The following is a 22,209-nucleotide window of genomic DNA, read 5'->3' as shown; positions in this document are numbered from 1 at the left end:
AGCATGCGCTATTGCGATAGAGCAATACAGTCAAAATCGATTTTGACTACATCTATCGCTAGATGTAGCTAGATGTAGCGATAGTACATCGCTACATCTAGCGATGTACTATATATATATATATGAGTATTGCCAAAAGTATTCGTTTGTCTACCTTCATTGGACTGGACTTGTCCACACACTCTAGAGTAGTGGAAGTATGCTTTACACCACTGCATCTGGTTGGTGATGTAAGGTTTGGATGCAGCTGATCAACCATGGAAACCTGTTTCATAAAGCTCTCTGTGCTTGAGCTAATCTGAAGAGCACATGAAGTTTGGAGGTCTTTAGCGACTGATTATGAAGAATATTGATGATGTCTGCACACTATGCAACTTAGCGTCCACTGACCTTGCTCTATGATTTTATGTGGCCTACCAATTTTTGTCTGAGTTGCTTTCATTCCCAGTTACTTCCACTTTGTTGTAATACCACCAACAGTTCACAGTAGAATGTTTACTTGTAAGAACATTTCAAGACTGGACTAGTTGTACAGGTGGCAGCCTATCATGGTACCATGTTGGAGATCACTGAGCTCCTGAGAGCCACCAATTCATATACAAATGTTTGCAGAAGCAGTCTGCACACCAAGGTGCTTGATATTATACACATGAGGCCATGGAAGTGATTGGAACACCTGCATTCAATAATTTGGATGGGTGAGTAAATACGTTTCGCAATATAGTGTATATATACCACCCTTAACCACCAGCAGCAAGCTACCAGAGGCCTGGAAGCATGACAGTCCTCTGCAGTAGTTTTGCTGTTCCTAGGTCTGTACTCTTCTGAAAAAAGATCACATATGTCACCCACATATTCGTTCAGTTTTGGGGTCATTGTCCCGAGTCTAAATGTGTAAATATTTACACATGTACAGAGAGTAAATATGTTTACTTCTGCAAAAACAGTTTCTATTATGGCTAGCATCACATATAAAGCACTGGGACATGACCACATGGCAATGAACACCTGCACCAGCACAAGCATAAATGTCGACAATGATTAAAAAAAACAACAAAAAAACAAATGTCGACAATGATGCTTTCCACTTCAATGGTTAGGTTTAAGGCTCTACAAAGATTCCTTGCAAATGTCTAAACCATGCCTTAGACTATACAAGATTTTGTAGAAATGCTGGCAAAGTGAGAAAAAAATGTTTTCATACTAGCGATGACTTTCTTTGTCGCGTTAATGTTTTCCTACATTTTTCTAATCTTGGATCGTTTCTCTGTTTCATGGCCTTCTACGTAATCCTTCAGTCTATGCCCTTCTGTCTCCATCCTCATCCTATTTCAATTTTTCTATCTGCCAATACCCAGGCTCTGAGTCTGCCCCAAGGCATGTCCCATACTTTATAACACTGCCTTCATTACCTAGCCCACTGCAGCTGGTCATAAATGGAAAAAAGGGGAGGGTAAAGACAATATGAGAGGAAAAGGGTGGAGAAAAACAAAGAAATAAGTATACAAAAGAAAAGGGTCAAAAACTACTGATTGAGTCAAATGTGAGAAAACAGTGAGGTAAAGAGCAGGGGAATAAGAGTAAAAAGTTGATCATTTAAGCAGGATATAGGGGCATGCTGAAACATGGGTGAAAAAGAAGGGAAATGCAAAGCCATAAAATCAAAGTTGGATAGTGGCTGGATGAAAAATGCCACCGCCATAAAATAATATTAAATGGGCCTGGCCTTATGGCACTGATGAATACAGATGCCAAACTAGATAGGTCTTTGGCTAGTTGGGGTTAGCTAATTTGAACAGCCATCCTACCTGTGAGGGCAGTAAAAAGAAATAAAAAAATAAATAAATGAAAGGAATGGAAATGAAACGTTCCCTGTCAGTTACTCAGTTTACACCCCCACATTTCCATCTCTTAGTGCATTCAGATGTCACTAAAAATAGTGGCCAGCAAGAGAGTTAGCCATGTCTGCAAGGATTTATTATTAATATCACTAAAATGAACAACTACATACCAGAGCAGAAATCACTCCACTGCTGCTTTAAGCGAATATAATGTACGATGAGAGTTATACCTTCTTTCACCCTTGCACACTCAAATTACACCTTATTTTACCACCCTTCCCCCTCCACCACCATGTCAATAAATGGCCCAGAGGGGCTGTGAATACTGGCAAACTGATGACGGTTGAGTAAAAAGAGACCCGCTAAAATATGATCAGCCTTATTGACCGGAAGATATTGAAAAGACAGCTGGAAATCTTAATTACTGCAACATCCTGGTATTACCATTTTATCACATTTGAACTAGATTTACAGATGGCCTTTTTACAGATAAAAATAGAGACATTATACTGCATGATGATGAAAGCCATATGTGCTCATATCTGCTGTTTTTGTTTATGAGTGACAAATGCTACTCATACTTTACGTAATAATGTTTATGAACTGCGACCAATATATTTATATACTTGACCAATATGATAAAAAAACTTTCAATCTGCATTAATTTACTGTTGCAATGATCCTTGAATCCTTATATATTTCCACCTGCCTAAATTTCAGTTATTTTCTTTTATTTCTTTCTTTGATGTACCACAGCACCACAGAAAACCTACAATGAATGGTTATTTTTCCAGAGAAAAATAGCAATTTGTCCTACAAGAGCCTCTAGTGAGGTCAAGATCATTTCAAGCATGCACTGCATTGTACCTCCTTTATAAAGAAGGAGTCAATAAATAAAAGGCAAAAAACAAAAATCACATTTTAGATAAAGCCGCCCAAATCATGGGGACAAGTAGAGTGTTCTTATCTCCTCATGGTCTGTGGGACAGATTATAACTAAACCATACTGCATCTTATGTGTGCACTCACTATGTCCAGGGTTTTTTGCTCATAAATGCTTCATTCTTTTTTCGAAGACTGCATTCAAAATAAATTATTTTGTGTCAAATACAAGAAAAACTGATTTTATAAAGTGAAAGGAAAAACAAAGTAAAACAATAAAGCTCAACATTCGGAATATTGGTATAGTCGTTATTGGTCTAAGCCAGTAGATATACTGCAATACATTTACACATGACTATATTTTCGTCTGATGTATTCTTTTATGCCACTCTGTATCTCCCTGTCTCTCTATCATTGTCTGGCAGTCGGCCTTTCAGATCAGCAAAACACAGTTTCCTTATCTTGTCTCCACCTAGCAAACTGATATAAAAGCTTCACCTTACTCGACTATGTATGAGACAGTGACTTTATTTTTTTTATGGCAGTTTGCCAAACTCCTCCTGGCCATTTATAATGTCTAAAGCTCTGGTGTGATTTTGGCAATGTCCCAATGGTTCTCCTAGTTTTTCAGTCTTATAATAATTTGGCCTTAGCATCATTTTCCCACTCTGCAGGTGTTCTCCACATTGCAATGTGGCTCTGCTCATATAGTGTGTCTTCCTCTTTCCCTTTCATCCCCAAGCCTATATCTTCTATCTCTCATGCTCCATGCGTCACTTTGTTGCTCCTGTCCTTTTTTACCCTCCTTTCAACAATGTACGTTTGTCTTTATCTAAATGTAACGTTTGACAAAACCTTCAACTATGTCTGCTCTTTGAATTAACCGTGATGTAGTAGCTCAGTAGAAAGGGGTGGGAGGCATAGGTGACCCCAAACTGTCATGGAAACCAATGTCACATGTTATCAATGACTCACCACCCTTAACCACCAGGAACCAAGAGTAAGGAAACTGTACAGAGCAGCAGAAAGTACGCAGTGTCTTCAATGGATGGATGCATACACATGCATATAAACTCATTCTATCAAAAACTTGTAATTTTTCAGTCCTTGATATGGACAGGTATATTTGACATAAATCTCCAAGGTATACCAAAAGGAAAAAGAAACATTGTGTGACTGGTCCAAATATGCACTGAGAAAATGACCAGAATAGCAGATCCTAGCATAGTCTGAACAAACCAGAAGCTTCGATAAAAGCATGAATTATAGCTGTACAAGCCTTTTAAGAGGTCAGATATTAATATATTAGCTTCACATGCTGACCATAAGATATGTGTAGCTCAGTTAGAGTTTCTGCTACAGTGGGAACTGAGAATTGCCTTTATGATCAAATATAGCTTGTTGTTGAAATGCATTTGAATCTTTTGGATTTTTCACTGACTTATTACAGTTGCTATATAAACTTTTATTAAGAGAAATCATTAGCACAATCTAACTGATATCTAAAATTAGAATCTGTTAGATTGTGCTGTGTCAAAGAAATATGATACGAGTAGATGGTGCCTGAAATTTGGATAAACGAGGCTCTATTGTGACAGTGTAATTGTAACATGTCATATTAAGCATATGGCTGGGAAGTAATGGCAGGCTCATTGTGGTTTGTGCTCATCACCTCCATCTGCTCATCCATCTGGCTTGACAAATACAGCTGATTTGCAAGTAAACTATGAAACTTCTCGAGTCGCACTAATTGGGGGACCTCTGATCAGACTGTGTTAAAATGACCTAATTAATGCTGTAATATAATGCTTATAAGATTCGCAGTTATGCCTGTGAATACAACGAGCATGCTAAATTCACTACTCCATTGGAAATTGTCCCTCTTTAGCAGTGCGTTATTCAGTGATAACAGTTATTTGGAAAAGAAGTGATTAAATCCAGAATTTGCTAAATGAATTAACTTTGTGCAGATCAAAGAAAGAGTCCCAAAAATGGAATATGTGTCTCCTACGTCACTGATATGTGACAAACACAATGAGCTAAAGAAAAGCAGGGGGAAAAAAAATCAGCTTTACCTAATTTAGACCTGGGAAGATCTGCCAGATTATTTACATAAATCTGCTCAAACAAAAAAGAAACATGATTGATTTTTAGAGGAAAAATAAATAATACTGACATAGTGACTCTGCAGAAACCTCTGTGCGCTATGCGTCTCAGCATACGGTGAATCCGCTCTGTGATTTTACATGGCCTACCATTCTGTGGTTACCATATTTTTTGGACCATAAAGTGCACCGGATTATAAAGTGCACTGTCAATGAACTCAGTTGTTCTTCTGTTTGGTCCGTTTACAGCATCCTGCCATGCGATTCCATTTGTCCCTGACCATCAGGAACCATCGCATCAACTTTTATCGAGTGGAAAAAGGTTAGCATTCATCCTCCAGCTTCACTGTGTTTATGTTATGCTAACATAGCTGTGTCGCTAGTGATCACGTAGCACATCATTATATACCAGCTAGTCCAACTTCAGTAATTCTACAAAAGTCACTGCTGTTTAGTTTTCTGTCTTCATTTATGTTGGAAGTGATAGCAGAGGTGTACGTTTTAATTTTTTCATTAATCTCTCAGTCAGAACATGCTACATCATAGGTGGAAACTAGTGAGCTAACTTCCTGCTAACTTCTAACTCTGTTAAATTTAATAAATTCTGGATGTTAAACTTAATTGTTACACCTGGTAAAGCAGCAAAGCTGCTCATTTTATTAAAGACAGTTTTTTACTCTCAGTGATGCTGTTTGTTTGAGTTTGGGACCTCAAGTAGAGTTTGGACCCGGATTACTCTGCGAGGCTCCTGACTACGGTAGCCGTAATGCTCCGACAATCCATCAAGCGTTTTTTTGTAATTTTGTCAATCTCATAAGCTGATGCCAATCAGTTTTCTAGGCTATGTGGTGGCTAAAAGTATGATTTTTACAGATCCCCTGAGCAGTTCTTACCATCAAAAATAATCTCTCATGTTCCTGTTCTCTCCTGTCTATCTCACACCTTTATCCGTCTCTGAGTGTCACATATTAAGTGTCACAACATTACATATAGCTAACAGACACATCTTGTGACAAATTGCCCAGATGTAATTTGTGTGCTTGGTGATATTTATCAAGTTGACTGAAATGCTGCAATTGAAATTACCTTCCACTTGACAGCAAACCCCCCAAAAATCTTTATCCTCGCTTTATTTATTTAGTGTTAGCTAGATGCTGATTACTGCATCCATAGCTTTACACTTTTATTTATACAATAAACACAAACAGGGATGAGAAGAAATAATGTTGTGTTGAATTTTGACTGTTAAAGAAATAAAAAAATGTACAAATTAGTGTTTTAATATTTTTCTTTTTAGGAACATTTAATGACAAGGAAATTTTATAAAGTTGTATTTGGCATATAGTATTACTGATCAATAAAATTTGAATAAAAACTAAAATGTTGTTGCAAGTTTTGGAAATATTAAATTGGTTACCTTTGTAAAAAACATTTTTATACAGGCTGAGGTTGATATTATAGTATATAACAGATAATTCCCCCTTTTTACATGTTCCTTATTGAATATTTTACATCACAAGCATTTAACTAAATGTTGCTCTCTTGAGAAATGTAAAGTACAGTAAATTCACTTTTTTATGTGGATGTCGCAATCTGTAATGTGACAAAAAAATAAAATAAATCCCAGTACAAGGACTGATACAAGGAACAAGAAACACTCTCACACAGGATCAACTACTTGAGGTTTTTAAAGTAGAAAGGATTTTTTAAAATCCTGTTCTCTTGGCTGATCAGAAGGAAGACGGGATACATTTAAGTGCTTTTCTCTGTTGGTCTGATCCATATAACTGTGGACACAGAGACGCCATTATCTGCAATTGTGACTTTCTTGATGTCTCTGTATGCTCCACCATCAAGGTGACACCACCGCACTTGTCAGGAACGCACATGTCAGATTATAGAAGATGCTTTTTGCTTGAAGGCAAAGGTTTTGTTAAAGACTCAATCACACTATCCATGTCTCAAGCCGTATGCCCACACACAGTGTCTGCCAGCAAGGGAAAATAATTAGGCCACGGTGGCTGTCAGAAGCATAGCGATCCATTAGTAACAGATCTTTCATATTACTGTCAGTCTTTACAAAGGTAACTGGAGACTGATGAGAAGGGCAAATGGAAACCACAATTGTCAAAAGAAAGCCTCTTCTGTTACCATTTACAGCAGTAACAGTGCCCACACGTCAGTACAAGAAATCAATGAAACTAATACCTGTTCAAATGAATCGTTAACTGAATACATTTAACAAATGACTGGAAGAAGCCTTTTTCTTTTCAGGAGTCATCAGTTTCTACTGGCAGAACATCCACACCTCCTAAAAATTACCAAGAGGGACATGATTAGGGTGCATTTTCTGAGTACTATGCTGAAATGTTATTCATCAACATTGCTTTTCCACACTGCATTGCAGAAAAGGATAGATTCTGACTACAATGTTATGCCATTACTCAGAAATTAAACATCTGTATTTGCTGTCTAGTGAAGTAAACATGGCAGACCTGTGTATTTGAAACAATGAACATCTATTAAGACAGTTTAAAGGAATTAAAATTATAAATTAAAATGATCAAAAGATGCCACATGTGGTAACAACTGAGCAACTTCATTAAAGAAAAAATGTTCTCCCATGTGATTACACGTTATATTTTTTTTAATGACACCAGAAAAACAGAAAGTAAATACAGTTAATATGAATGCATTAAAGAAAGCTTAAATTCACATTCTGCAATTTGAACATAACCAGTAGTGTCATTACATAAAGTATGTGTTCAAACTCAAGCGCTATCCTCCTCACCCCATGCACATATAAATACAGCAATGCTTACCATAATTGACCATAATACTCACACAATATTTTTATTATAAACACACCAGGAGAGGTCTGGCTTTGCCTGAGATAACTTCAAGGTCACTGAACTTCTATTAGTGAATTATACCATAGCAAAGTGCTAATTAATTAGGCCTAATGTGAGACAATGGGCGGATTGTCGCCCATTTTCCTTGGAGGAGATACAGTGCTATGCTCTGCTAGTGTCTTGGGTGTGCTATTTCAGGTCAAACTAAATCTTGTTTTTGCCATAGTTAATTTGGAAAGCTTTGTTAAATCGCATAGTATATTTAACAATGACCTAACATGCATTCTTGTTAAACATACATTTCTGAAGCAAGAAGCATATAGAAATGCTAAAGGGTGTATAGATGCAGGCTTGCCAACATCACTCCTACAGCTTTTTAAATGTCATCCTTTAACTTCCGTATCTATTTTAGAAAATCTTTGGAATTTCGTGATTAGCAAAATACATCATGGATATTTTTGTAATTTTTAAAAAATGTATCCAAAAGAGAACAAAGATTAGAATTAGCTAGAGCTGGTGAAGAAAATAGACTGTAATTGTTATGCAGATACCATCTGAAAGTCATTTGATTGTAAATTATGTGTTTTATGTTATTACCGATTGTTTTAAAATTGTTTTTGAATGTTATCACAGTTTCCCCATTATTGCAGAGACGTTCAAATTTTGACAAAATTATTTTATCATGTTACTCATGTCACATGCCACAATCAACCATATGGCAAATTACCTTTAATTCTGTAACTTATTAAAAAGACAGCATTAGCCTACCTTGAAGAAAGTGCAGGGTTTGTTTTTTTTCCCATGGTGGTGTTTTGTTCAATCACACACTGTGCATGAGTCCACAGGGGGAGAAAAGGCCAAATAAACATTGAGCTTAATAATTAGCTTTCTCATAAAGCAGATATGAACGAAACCTTGAAGCTGAATGTTGAAAGGGAATGAAAGCTCTCCCCTTTGCCGTTACCAAAAGGACTTTAAATATCACAAAGATGAATTTAATCAAAAATAGGTATTCATGAGGAGCAAGACAATAGCTCCTTCACCTTTTCATACCGCTATGCCATATATCTATGGAAGATCTTTGCGTGTTGAGTCAAAAAACCCCCACAATGCACTATGAGACTAAATTAGATTTGATAGAAAGACTCTTATGACAATAGTATGCAAAACAGGTGCAGGAGGACTGTCGAGCACATACACTGACACACACATTTACCTGTCTGCACATACTGTACAATTCATTTTCTCAGAAAGAATAGATATACAGGATGTCTCTTTTGCTTACAAATAGACTTCAGGACATGTTCAGTATCTGTGTCGAGCTCATTTCTTTGAAAAAACACTGTGGATATGCTGTATGTGACTGGTTGTGAACTCTACCTTAGTATTCCATCATATTAGTTCTGAAATGGGATCCGACAAGGATGTGATGATAATGTGGTAGCAGTGGAGGTGATAATAATAATATTCTGCTTGTTATGAAGATCAAATGAGAATTCGGAGTGAATAGGCTAGTTCCATATGATGTAGGTGTGCTTTACTTCATATGGTGAGTCAAATTATTTAATTTGCATATTTGACTGGAGGTTAAACAGAAGTAATGCGAATCTTTGAAATGCAGAAAGCAGAGAACATGACCAAAATCCACGTCTATTTCTCTGTGTAGTGTATACCGTATAATATAATAAAAAAATAAAAAACATCGCCCTCATCCTTGGACACCACCACTTTTTAATTAATTACATTCTAGGGTCATATTTGCTATATTTTTGTACAGCTATACATGGATTTCTTTTCAGATGGAATTACTAAGGATACATAAGAAAACTGAATGTTACTGACATTTGTTTTACCTGGCGCTAAACTCAAAAGAAAATCTGTATAGTAAAAGCCCTTTACAGGACTATGTGTAAAAATACCAACAAGTTTTTAAAAAACATGTTATTTTGCTATTAATCTATGAACCTCAAAACTCAGAACCTCATGTAGTGAGAGACACCATTTGGCTACAGCGTTTGGTTACTGTATATAGCAAGTGCTGGATGACTTCTCTTCATACCGTCGACAACGGGGATCAGAAGTATGTATTTTTTTCACACTATAAATAATTCAGCAGTGATACCCATGTCAAATTTGGACCCTGTCATCTGAATGTCACAGCACAAATCGAGAATCATCAGACCAGGTAATGTTTTGTCAATCTTCTATTGTCTGATTTTGGTGAGGTGATTCGCATGAATTGTAATCTCGGTTTCATGTTTTGACTTGATAGAAGTGGCACATGGTGAGGGCTTCTGCTGCTATAGCCCATCTGCTGAAAGGTTTGATGGTTTTTGATTTCAGATATGTTCTTCTGCACACTTTTGTTGTAATAACTGGTTATCTGAGTTGCTTCTTCTATCTTCCTAATTAGCTCAAAGCAGTCTGGCCATTGTCCTTTCTATGGTATATACTGTTCAGGTAAACTGTGTTTTCTTGCCAGTTTTTATATGTTTCTTTGACAAGTAAGCATCCTAAATCCAACATTTGATGTAAGTTTAGTGAATAAAATTACACCATAGTTAAACTGTAGCTTACAGACCGTGACTGGGTCCAGTTTCACCTGAGATAAGTGAAAAACACAACACCATGTGCAATTGATTCCTGTCCCAAAGTCAACTTTTAAAACAGATGGAGGTAACTAACAAACCTTCACCTCCTTGTAATATTATTGTTCAGTTCAAAAGTGGGTGGAAATATCTTGTTTGGATTTTTGATTTAAAACCAGCTGGAAGCACCACATTTTTGCTAATCCTTTTGTTTAGAATAAGCTTTAGGTGCTGACGGAACATATTTTATAAATGCAACCTGTTGAGGGGTATCTTATCAAAGTTGCAGATGAGTGCAAACTATTTTGCTTAGATGTCTAACCCCTATTCCTCTGATAATGTCTCATATTTGAGTAGGCGGGGCTCAGTTGATCCCTGACATGACACATCAAATGACTCGATTATGAAAGAAAGTTGACAACCATAGTCATGATATTGCTTATCTCCAACTGGAGTTTTAGGTTTTGTCGGGCCACATAACACAAATACTAGCTATGTTGCACTTGTTTCATAGTACACCTTGATCGACAAGGATTTTTTTTTTCCAGAAGAAAAGTAACCTTTAACCAAGTGCCAAAATGCTAAGAATACTAAAAACACATGCACTAAAACAGGCTATCTGACAAAGGCAATAAGGGCTGGAGGACACTGTGGAAACAGGTGGTGAACAAAACACAGCTGAACACATAGCACAGGTGAAAACAATCAGGAAAGACTGACAGGAGGGAGTAATTCTAAAATCAGACACAGCTGAAAAATAGCCTTAATAGTGAAATGAGAAACACCCCAACACAATGTGACTGGGACATGAATCCTGAAATAAGACAGGGGCTGAACACACAATTAAGAACCTCAAAGTAGTAAGTGAAGCTACAGTAGATACAAAATGAGGAATTGCAAGCTAATAGTAGAATAGAAACCAAAAAACAAAACCCAAATACTACAAGAACAATAACAACAAAAGAAAAATAGTCCATCACTGGAAACATGAACCAAAACACAGGATTGCACAGTAACGACTTTTCACTAGGAAAATCTAGAACATACACAAAAAACCCTCCAAGAAATCACAGACTCCGTTACATCACAAGAAAACAAGCATAATAAAGAAATCAAAACATGGATCTAAAACTTCAAACAGTTGGATAATAAAACTGAATGTTAAAGTGGACATGAAACACTACATATTTAAAGGCTAATTTACACTATTGAGCCCTGCTGTCAAAAACCGATAGATTTAAGTCTGTCTGTGAAGCTGCATTTAAGAAAAAAGAGCTTAAAGTTAAAGTTTTTAAAACATGTTTAACACCATCTTGTGCCAGTACAGAACGTGACATCACCTTGTTGGTTGGTTTACATTGGTAAATAGGTTTATATTAGCTAACTAGTGACAGAATTGATAACTCAGTGGAAAACAAAGGGGCTAAATAATGTCAGTTTTTGAGAGTAGGGTTCCAGTGTAAATTAGCCTTCATACAAATAGTGTTTTATGTTCCCTTTAAGTATATTTACTTCTAATCAAATACAGTCAGACCATGGCATGGCATATTATCAGACCCCAACACAACCTAAAGTTGTTTTTTTATATACATTTTATTGCAGAGCCAAGTGAACAAGGGAAAAGTCAACTTTAATGAAAGGTGTTTGTTAATTTCAGATAAGTCTATCTGTCAACCAAAGGTGCACACAGAGTTTCTTTTTTGCTCTTTCATGATTTTGTAGCCGGTGGTGAAACGTTTAGACTTTATCATATTTGCAGAAAGAAAATATTTTCTATAAGCCAGTCTCAGGCTTGCATCACATTAGTGTGAGAGCTTGAGAATGCAAGACACTAAAAGCAATTAAAAAATCATTAGTATGCTAATTTAGACATGAAGTAGCCATGTTCAAATGCTCTCACATGACCATAAATGAGTGTGTCTGAAAGGTGCTACACATTATTTACCCTTGACACTGGGGAATGCTGGCAGTTCACGATACCTACACACTTGATAATCTCACTTATATTAGAAAATTATAATGAGCTTATAAAATACAAAATAACATACTAAGCATATTGTATTACACCTGAACTCTAGGCAGTTTGCTAGATGGTTTAATCCAAAGAGCTGTCTCGATATATTTTTGGCACATAAGCCCAATGGGAACTAGACCCCTAACCCTGCAGTGTTAGCACCAAATTAAACTCATTGAGCTACTGCACAGAAGCACTATATATCACTTAAGTGGAACATTTTTACTTTTAAGAATGTAGCCTTTGGTACTCACTGTCCCAGATATTTGACAGCAATGTGAATCACAGTGTGAATGTTGAGTTCAATTCTTTAACTGGGGATGACGTTTTAACCTGGCTATCGATCACTTAAAAATAAACTTGTGAGGCGAGGTAAAGCTTGCAATGTCAGGTCTAAGGCTAGGATTTGTGTATGCCAGAATGTACGGTATCCACCAAACTAACTATGAGTAAACACAACACGGAGATCCACATCTTCTTTCTCATACATTTCATACATACAAGGGGCAAAAATAAATAAATAAATTAATTAATAATAATAATAATAATAAAGATCTTGTGATCTCTTTTAAATTAGTGATGTGGCAACAGACACTATTATATAACATTTCAAACACTTTAATCTATATAACATAGCTGATTTCAGAATTTTTATATATATATATATAAAGGTATTATAAGGTGTCATCCCTAATCCATACATATTGCTGGAAGAAAACATGGATCATAACACGCAAAATGCAGTAGATACACACAGATAAAGGAACATGTCATGGGTTAGGGTTAGGTTACAGAAAGAAGATAAAAACAGACTCCTTAAATATCAATGATCTTTACCTCACAGATCAAAATGATGCATCCTTAACGTTTCATCATAATACTTATTTTCTAGCTAATCAGACCAAAACTGTGAAGCCAGATTTCAACTTCAGCCACAGACAAAATAATCCCTGAAGACCCCATCTAATGTTGGACTGAAAATGTTAATGTAGAGCCAGCAGCAATTTTAGATTTATTAAATAACATAAGAGCGATCCAAGTAATACCCACTAATGGGAGACATTCTCTCTAAAAAAAAGCAGCATCCCACTGCACAGATTCTAGTGTGCAGCAGAGGTTTTGTTTTTATAATAAAGAATCAGCTGTTTATTAGAAATGGGTAGCTGTCAGTATTGGCTGCAAAAATATAGACATAAACAAGTAACCCCAAAACAACATAATTTTGACTTTTGACCCAGACCAAAGTTCACATAATACCATTGGGCTGAATTTGGCGCTGTGTTTCATTGTGGAATATACAGTACATAGTATATTTACTACCAGTGCAAACTGATCACAGATTGTTCAGTGACGAACACTATCAATAAATACTTTTTAAATTACTTTTCTCAGGATACATTTTCATCAAGACCATGCAAAGTTTTTGGATTAAAACAAACTGACTTGGTCACCTTTAAAGTACTTCCTCTAACTATCACATCAAATTCAGCCTTAGAAAATCAGAGTGAAAGTAAAAAACATAATTTAAAAAAGCTATAAACTATATATCAAAATACAGCCCTTCAATAACAGTGGGAAAAAATTTACCACTCCTTCATAGAAAGAGAATGGATAAGAAAAGCAGAGTGTATGAAACTAACAAAAAACAAGTACGAGATGGATTTCCCGCAGAGGCTAGGCTGCCCTGATGTAGAAAACACAAACAGGCAAGGGAAATCACAAAAATGCACAATCAGAAATATATATTGCAAGTGTAAGAGGATATATTCAGTTATTGTGAAGATCTAAGAGGGGGGAGACACTGTATAGCCCTTTCTGTAACTTTATTTAACTTTTTGTTTTTCCCAAGAAGTCCCACTCACTATATCTTGAGAAAGTGAATTCTATGGTATATACCATCACTACAGAAAAAGCAACCAAGAGTAATTATAAGCTGTGGGAGGAGTACAGAGTGGCACAGAGACACGGGAAAAGTAAGAAAGGGAGGAACACATGGCGAGAGATATGAAAGAGATGATGAGCAAAGGAAGAAAGTTTGTGTGAGCTTACTACACTGTGTGACTCAGACAGTGGTGTGGTGGGCCCATGATTCACCCTGTGGCTTCAACTTTAATCTGACTGAAAGGTCAAAGTTTCCTTTAAACTGCCTGTTTCTGCTTCACTCTGTCTCTCTGTGTAGACCACAGTTCAGTTATTGACTGGTAAAAGTGTGTGCATGCAACCAGTATTAAAAAAGTACTATACCTGTATGCTTTCCCTGACTACACCAGCAGGGCTCCTGCCAATTTCTATTTCTTCAGCCCAAACCTCATCACCCTGAACCATAGAGCAAACATTGTGATAGAAGAATTTCAACAGGGATCAACTGACCACCTAGCCTACTACTTATGTGTGAAAATATGTGTGTGTGTGGGGGGGGTATCATTGTGAAAAATACAGATTCAGAAGTTCATCTATTCATCTCTTGACACGCACAACTATTGGCAACTATTAGTGATAACTGCCAAAGTTGTTAAAGGACTCATGCGGATTTAGAAACTCATGGTTTCACACTCCATTGACTTACACAGTAACTGCTGAGTCTGCCACAGGATTTGTCATTTTCTCTGGAAAGTATTCTGAAGAGGTTGTTTAATGTTGATCACTTGGATTTAGTTGTAACATTCTGCTTAAATTCAAAATGAACACAACATATAGATACCACGCAGGTAAAAGTAGTAGTACAGTAATGCACCATGTTGGATGGACGCAGAGAAGCTTTGTTAGGTTAAATCAAGACTGGCAGACATTAATTTATATTTAAGCCAGCGATGTTAATTCGATTCCCTGAATTCCACCTTTATACTAGCTTTCTACTGTCTAGGAGTAGGAAACCATCCATAATAGTTCATGTAGTATTGAAAAATTGAAATATTTAAATCCATAAAGAGGAATGACTTACAGAGCAGTACCACAGCTCAGCTGATCACAGCCTGTACACAAACTCTACTGGAGCTCACAATATAAATGGTTGGTTTTCTCTGTTTGTGTTCAACGTGACAGATGTTCAAGCTGAGTATGTTATGTAAAATTACAATTTAAGTTGAAATAAAGTTTGTATTCTTTTGTACTATAGGTATTTATGAGATGAGTTGAGGGTAGCTGGGCAAAGAGATAGATATCTGGTAGAAATGTATTTTTGCCACTTCTGAAGTACAGTAACTTCCACTTACCTCAGTAGCATGCGATATATTAAAATAGAATTAATGGAGATGGTGAGTGATTGGACATCAATAAGGGATTAACAGTAGCAAGAGAAACAACAAAGAGAAGCAATATTCCCCTGCCAATGGATCAGTATCATGATCCTCATCCCTGCTGTAACCACATTGCCATCCACATAAACATCATCAGCATAATTACGGACATCACTATATGATCATCATGATTAACTCAACACTTGCCGTTTTCCACTTACCTTGGCGTATCCTAAAGAGAGAAATAGGTCCACGTATCCTTTGATCTGATCTAAACAAAAATACTTTTCACAGATTCTATCTACATATCACCAGTTGGGTTTCTGAACCAAGTCCATCCCATCAGTAGAGGCTACGCAAAGTTAAACCCCGCCTGCTCACTGCCCCACTGTCTCGGTGGTTAGGGTGCCAGATCAATGGTGTGCAGTTTGATTTGAGTGACCCAGTTGTGGTGGAGGTCTGAGAAGGAAAGGAGGTTGTTTGCGTTAATGGCTTATTGGTGGATGGTGTGTTGCTGTGTGGAGAGTATTAGGATAACTAAGTGGCAGTTAATTAATGTAAAGATTGCAAAGATTAATGTGCCCCCCTTGTGGAAGTGGGAACGAGAAGACTGGCAGCAGAAAGGAATAGCCCATGCTTCACATGTATTTGACAAAGGAAAAAACTATATAAGGGATCAATTAACACAACTGCAAAGAGATTATGATAGAAAAAAGCCTTTTATTTTAACTAGAATATTGTATATGTGCGGTCACTCCATAAGTTTCCATTTGCCATTTACTTTCTGGCCACTTTATTATTGTTCATCTCACTCTCACACTATACCTGCAAGTGCGTACATGTTCCTGCATGCATCAGTGCACGTTTATTTATGTAAATTAAAAAAATGTGCATGTGCTGCCTATAAATAAGCAACAAGCAAGGGGTTGTGTTTGCATGTGTGAGCACTTCTTGCATGCCTCCATGAAACTAACGTTAAATCTACATTTGGGTAAATGACCTACAACCAGAGACTGCTGTGTTTGGTTTAGCCTCACAGCTGAGTGGAGAAAGACACCAGCAGATTTACTGCATATGTACACATCCACCCATGCACGCATGCAGATGTGTGCTTGCACACACACACGTACATACACATACATTGTTCCATCATTCACTGGTGCAGTTTATGGAGGAAGGCAGTAAGTGTGCAGGAAGCAGGAGGAAGAAAAAACAAGGAGGGTAAGAACATGAAAGATGGGGGAATAAGAGGAGAAAGAGGAAGATGTGACAAATAAAAGGTAAGAGTGAATATGAAGAGCAGTGTTTGGTCACTCCATTTTAAAAACATCTTAAAGCTGTTTCAAAACAGCTGAGACACGGAGGATAAGATCAGTTTTATGACTGAGAGATGGAGAGGGGGACAGCTAAATCTCTTGTTTGCACCCTGTACAGGTAACAACCTGTTCTACCCTCTAGTCCAGTGGTCCCCAACCCCCGGGCCTCGGACCGGTACGCGAGTTGTTTGGTACCGGGCCGCGAGAGTTGACGCTCAGGTCTGAAATATATGGTTTTCAGGGTTTTTATCGATTTTCAGCGTTATTTTGTTATTGTTTTTATCGTTAACTCTGTTTTCCTGGGTCTTTTCACGTGTGTTATGAATAAATCTTTTTTTTTCGGTACCGGTACTAGTTTTATTTTGTTGTATTTATCCGTGACACCTTAAAGGCTGGTCTGTGAAAATATTGTCGGGCATAAACCAGTCCGTGGCGCAAAAAAGGTTGGGGACCGCTTCTCTAGTCCAATAACCGGTCTCTTGGAGCCATCCAAATTGAAAAGCACAAGTGCATCTAATGCACATGGCTCTCTACTCTCATTTCCCTTCACAAATTCCATTCCTCCTTTTTAATGCCTTCATTTGTCTTTTGGCTTCTCTTTCCATCTGTCTCATTCTTTTCCATCTTTTTGTTATTCTTCGTCCTTCCTTTCTTCCCCATTATTTCAGCGGAAATTTGGCCACCATAATAATAGAATCTATTTGACTGCAATCACTCACCACTACCTCAGCTTTCCACTGTTCATTTTTACCAAGAAAGGTCAAGTACTCTTTAGGTAACTATGATCTGACCTGCAAACCCAATAGGCAGGATCCAGGTCAGTGTTCTCACACTGTGTGCACTCTTTCTTTCTCAGACACTGCAAAGGCAGTGGTAAACAAGATAAGAAGTGTCACTGTGTTTCCTTTTTCCACAGTTTCGTTCTTCTTGCTGGGACTACAAATCTAAAACCCTTCTGGTTCTTATGCATCATTTCTTTAGAAAAAACCCCAGACATTAAAACCCCAGAATAAGAGACATTTGCAATGTCTCTTATTCATTTTTTGACATGACCTATTTGAACCTGTCTCTTGTGTTTACCACCAGCTGCAATCTTGTAAGCGGTTTAGAGCTACAAAATCCAAATTTTGGCAACATGAAGTATTGCTGATTCTGGCAAAGTAAGCAGCAGTCATAGTGATAACTAAAATTCATTTAAGATTATGTGTTTGATTTCTTTTTCTTTTAATAGCTATGATCATAGCAATCCCTCTGCACTATATTGGCACTATAGTTAATTATCTATTATAAAAACATTTTTAGTGGGTGCCAGTTCATTTAGTTACTCAAGAGACACTTTTACATTAGATAGAAAAACTTATCTGCCTGAAATATCAGCCCAGTCTTGTATCCGAAGTGCATAAGGGGTCACTGAATACATTGGTATATATAAAACTAATGTGAATCATACACTGTGCCAAGCTGCAGTAACTTTTAGTATCTGTTCTAAGAAGAATATGATCTACTTCCAAGTTCTGATGGAAAATGGCTCAGCTTTATACGAACCAACCACACTGTGTCATTTAATTTGCTAGCCATGCATGCATTTATATACATAAAATATACTTTGGGGGGGGGCGTTCTTCCTCTTTCCAACTGACCTCCATGCAGGACCTTTAAGGATTTTTCATATCACGTAAACAGTAAACCTAGATGGTTGCTGTTCCTTGTTTTGTCCCTGCTTGTCCCTCTTCCTTCCTTCCTCTTTCTAACCCCCTTTCTCTCTCTCCCATCCATCTTCACCTCGACTTTCATATATCTCTCTTCCTTTTTTCCCCCCAGTAGCCTGGGCTAATTGTTACATCGTTCTAGCACTAAAGTTGCCCTGTGTAGGAAGCTTGGCTGATTGCCGCTGGGTCTAACGCAGCATGGGGGAAGGGGAATTGAACAAGCATTGGCCGTCAGAGCTGGTTAGCTTCACAGAGCTCCTGTCACAACTACACTCACAATGCAACCTGTTTACTACCCAAGCCCCCTGCAATTACCAGCTCCCCAGCAGGGGCCAAGCTAGTGCCTGGGGAGAACTAACACTATCAGCTGAAAGGGGGACTGAACAAGGAGGGAGGAGGGAGAGCCCCATTAAGAGGCTGAGCCAGGGTTGTGGGTAAGCGACAAATTCTACAGGGACAAGCATGGTGCGAATATGTATGTGTGTGTGTCTGTAGATGTGTGTATTTGTGTGAGTGCACAGGTGAAATAATTTGGGAATTTGCACTGAAGGAGGTAGACATAATGCCCTGCAAACCAAGAAGGAAGAAAAAGAGCTGAACTAAGCAAAAGAAAGGCAGGTAATGGATGCGTTACATTATAGGGTCTTCTCTTAAGATCAGCCTCTTTCTATTAGTCTATAAACCCACCATCAAAATGATTAAATCAATGAAGAAAGACACTATTTATGCAGTAAGAAGCCATAACAAATGGATAAGGATTTTAAGATGCCAGGAAAGAATAAAAGTGGATAACAGTATTGATGTGTTGAGTATGTAGTTGCATTTCAATCAACCTGTCACCATGACCTGACCCTTGACTCACTGGGACAGTGGGGCAGTGAAACAGGCAGCAGCACGGGACCCCTACAACACAATGCTGCATCTAAACAGTCAAAGTTGGGCAATGGGGGGGGGGGGGGGTTAGAAAACAAAATTTATAAATATCTCTGAAATCATCAATAATATTTTTTTCTGAGTATTAGTAAGTAAATGATATCAACATTTTTTGTGAGGTAATGTTGCAGTGCTGTTAACCTTAACATTTAAGGAGGCACAACAAAGTGTTTCCAGAAGCTGATACTAACTTTGGCTGCATGAGATAATATTTCAAAAGCATTTTTTTTTTCATAAAAATAGATTATGGAACATGGACCGAAGTCACATTTAAGTGGCCTTGGATCATGTTATCGTGCTCTTATCTCAACAAACATGTTAAGTGAATTTTATCAATTACTGTGGATGCACAAATAGCATGCAGTCCTGGCATTACATGGCCTTTCACAGTTGTTTTCTTTCTCCAGTTCCAGCATACATTTATTTTTATTTGACTGCAACAGATCTTAAAAATGTTGTACAGTGTTTCAGGTTAAACCACTTCAACATTGGAGTGTCACTCTCAAAAATGTCTGTTACCTGCTTAAGCCTTGAAGCAGAACTGAAGTAGACTTTGAGGCAGAATTTTGCACCTTTGCCTAGTACCTTTTTTCAAGATACAGTCTAATAAGTCCCATTGTAAAACTGAAGTCTGCAAGGACAGGTCAAAGAAGGTCTAAAAAGGAGAGGTCATCTCTGAATGATAAGCTGGTTGGCATTTGTGGCTGGCATTGGCAAGTTAGAGGATATTTAAAAAATATCAAGAAACTTTAAGGGCATCTTAGACTAAGCAGCCAATAATGTGATTTTGTAGATGTTACTTTTCCTCTCTTACCCTGTTTGAGTTCATGACATTTGTTAGTTGAGAAACATTGTGTTAGGGAGCCCGTACTGCCTGGACTAACTGTTATTAAACTCTTGATATGTGCCACAGACTTCACATTTCCCCAAGAGTATCTGACAAAAAACGCCTTTTCCCCTTCCTACCTTATTTACCTTTATTGGTGGAGTAAACTGTCCACTGTTGTCCCAATGTGTCCTCTATAACCCAAGCCTATGGCTAATATCTCAATGAAATAATGTGTTGCGCATTCTTATCTATAGTATCCCAATGCTACAGGTCTGTTTGATCTATCACCCCTCCCCCTAATCCGACTTCATCCACCCACCTATAATTCATCAGATACTCTTGGAAGCCATTCCCACCTGAAATCTCATCATCCATCCAATCAGTCTTTCATCTTTCCTCTTGCAATCTTTCCATCTCTCTCCATCTTGATCTTTTCTAACAGTGGGAATAGCTGTAGTGAAAGTCAGCTGTGGTCTTGAAGTGGAAGGAGCATTTTTTTTTTCTTTTTCTCCCTGCCCACTTACACTGCACATCTACACGGATGGACTTGATGGCAGCCACCCCCACCCCGTTGTCAGCCTTGCAGTAGTAGCGACCTCCCTGCACCCTCTGGATGCCCTCAATGCGTAGTGTCTCATTGTAGATGGATGTTTCCTGGAACTTGTCTGACGCACTGCCTGCTGTCTTCGTCCACCGTACCTGAAGAGAGTGGGGGAAGGGTGGAGATGTTAAGAAGACGAAAGTGCTGTCGAAGGCAGTGAGTTATGTTAAAGGACAGAATCAGTCAAGTGTAACAGAAAGATGTTGAGAAGGCAACAGAGCAAAGTTCTTCAAAAATGCACTTCTTTAAAAACATGAAAAACTAAAATATAAACAAAAAAGCAGAAAAAGTCTCTGCTTTCTTATAAAGCAGAGACTTTTTCTTATAAAAACACCAATAAAATAATATCACGCAGTGGTGACACTAACAAACACTGGCAAAGCACAACAAGATAGTGTTCTTATCTGTTGATAGACAATTTGTAATGTTCACTAAATGCTAGCAACCCACTGAAGTAGTAGTGCATTGCAAGTTTTAAGTGTGTACGACCCTCAGAAGGAAAAAAGACTGCATCACTGAAAATGAAGTTAATGTAAATATCTGTCTGGTAGGTCAAATACTCATTTATCAGCATGATTTGTTTTAAAACAGTGATCTGAAAGTCCTTTCTAATTTTCTGCGGCAATTAAGTTATTCAAGGTTGGGGGTTTTTGTTGTGTGCGTGTGTGTGTGTGTGGGGGGGGGGGCATGCTGAAAGAGTAGTTGGATGAATATCCTACCTAATTAATCATTTAAAACAGTCTTTATTTAGAAGTGGAAGTGACCTGCAGAAATGCCAAGTCTGTATAAAGACAACTCCTTAATTTACTGTGCAGGTCATTTAATTGCATATATAGCAAATTAACATTATACATAGTTTTCTTTCACTGAGATAAAATCTGCCTTCTCCATAGAGAGGAAGTTAACAGCACTAAGCTGTGTACTCATGGTGTCTGTGATACTCAGACCATTAAGAGTTTTGACAAATTCTATATGGCTTTTCCACGCTTCAATTATCCTATCAAGCCATGGGAGCACCGCACGGCCGACAGCTACATGACACTTTCACTTGAATAATCAAACCCACAAACATTCGTGCACACACACAGATGCATAAAAGCCTGAAAACTCATCAGCACTGGAATGGCTTGCTCTTGCATATGTATCTGCATAACTATGTGTATACAGTCCATTAATCCCTATTAACCCTACTGTCTGTTATCAACCTCAGCAAGACTATCAACTATGTCCTGTTAAGGAGGTCAGAGAGGATAATAGGCAAAAGTCACTGATATAGAGTGACTGTCTGTATGTGTCCATGCAA

General features: G+C 37.7%; 1 protein-coding gene across 3 annotated transcripts in view; it reads right to left on the bottom strand.

Moving 5' to 3' along the window:
• The window catches only part of mdga1 (MAM domain containing glycosylphosphatidylinositol anchor 1), a 217,687-nt gene that overhangs the window by 103,992 nt on the left and 91,486 nt on the right, over positions 1-22,209 (bottom strand). For all 3 annotated transcript variants that reach the window (XM_080299800.1, XM_080299801.1, XM_026171878.2), the window contains exon 4: positions 20,830-21,004. In XM_080299800.1, coding sequence (XP_080155926.1) covers positions 20,830-21,004 — 175 coding nt within the window. The remainder of the gene's footprint in view (positions 1-20,829; positions 21,005-22,209) is intronic.

The sequence above is a fragment of the Astatotilapia calliptera genome, chromosome 1 (assembly GCF_964374335.1).
Source record: "Astatotilapia calliptera chromosome 1, fAstCal68.1, whole genome shotgun sequence".
Classification (NCBI taxonomy): Eukaryota; Metazoa; Chordata; class Actinopteri; order Cichliformes; family Cichlidae; genus Astatotilapia; species Astatotilapia calliptera.
This window is presented reverse-complemented; position numbering and strand designations above follow the sequence as displayed.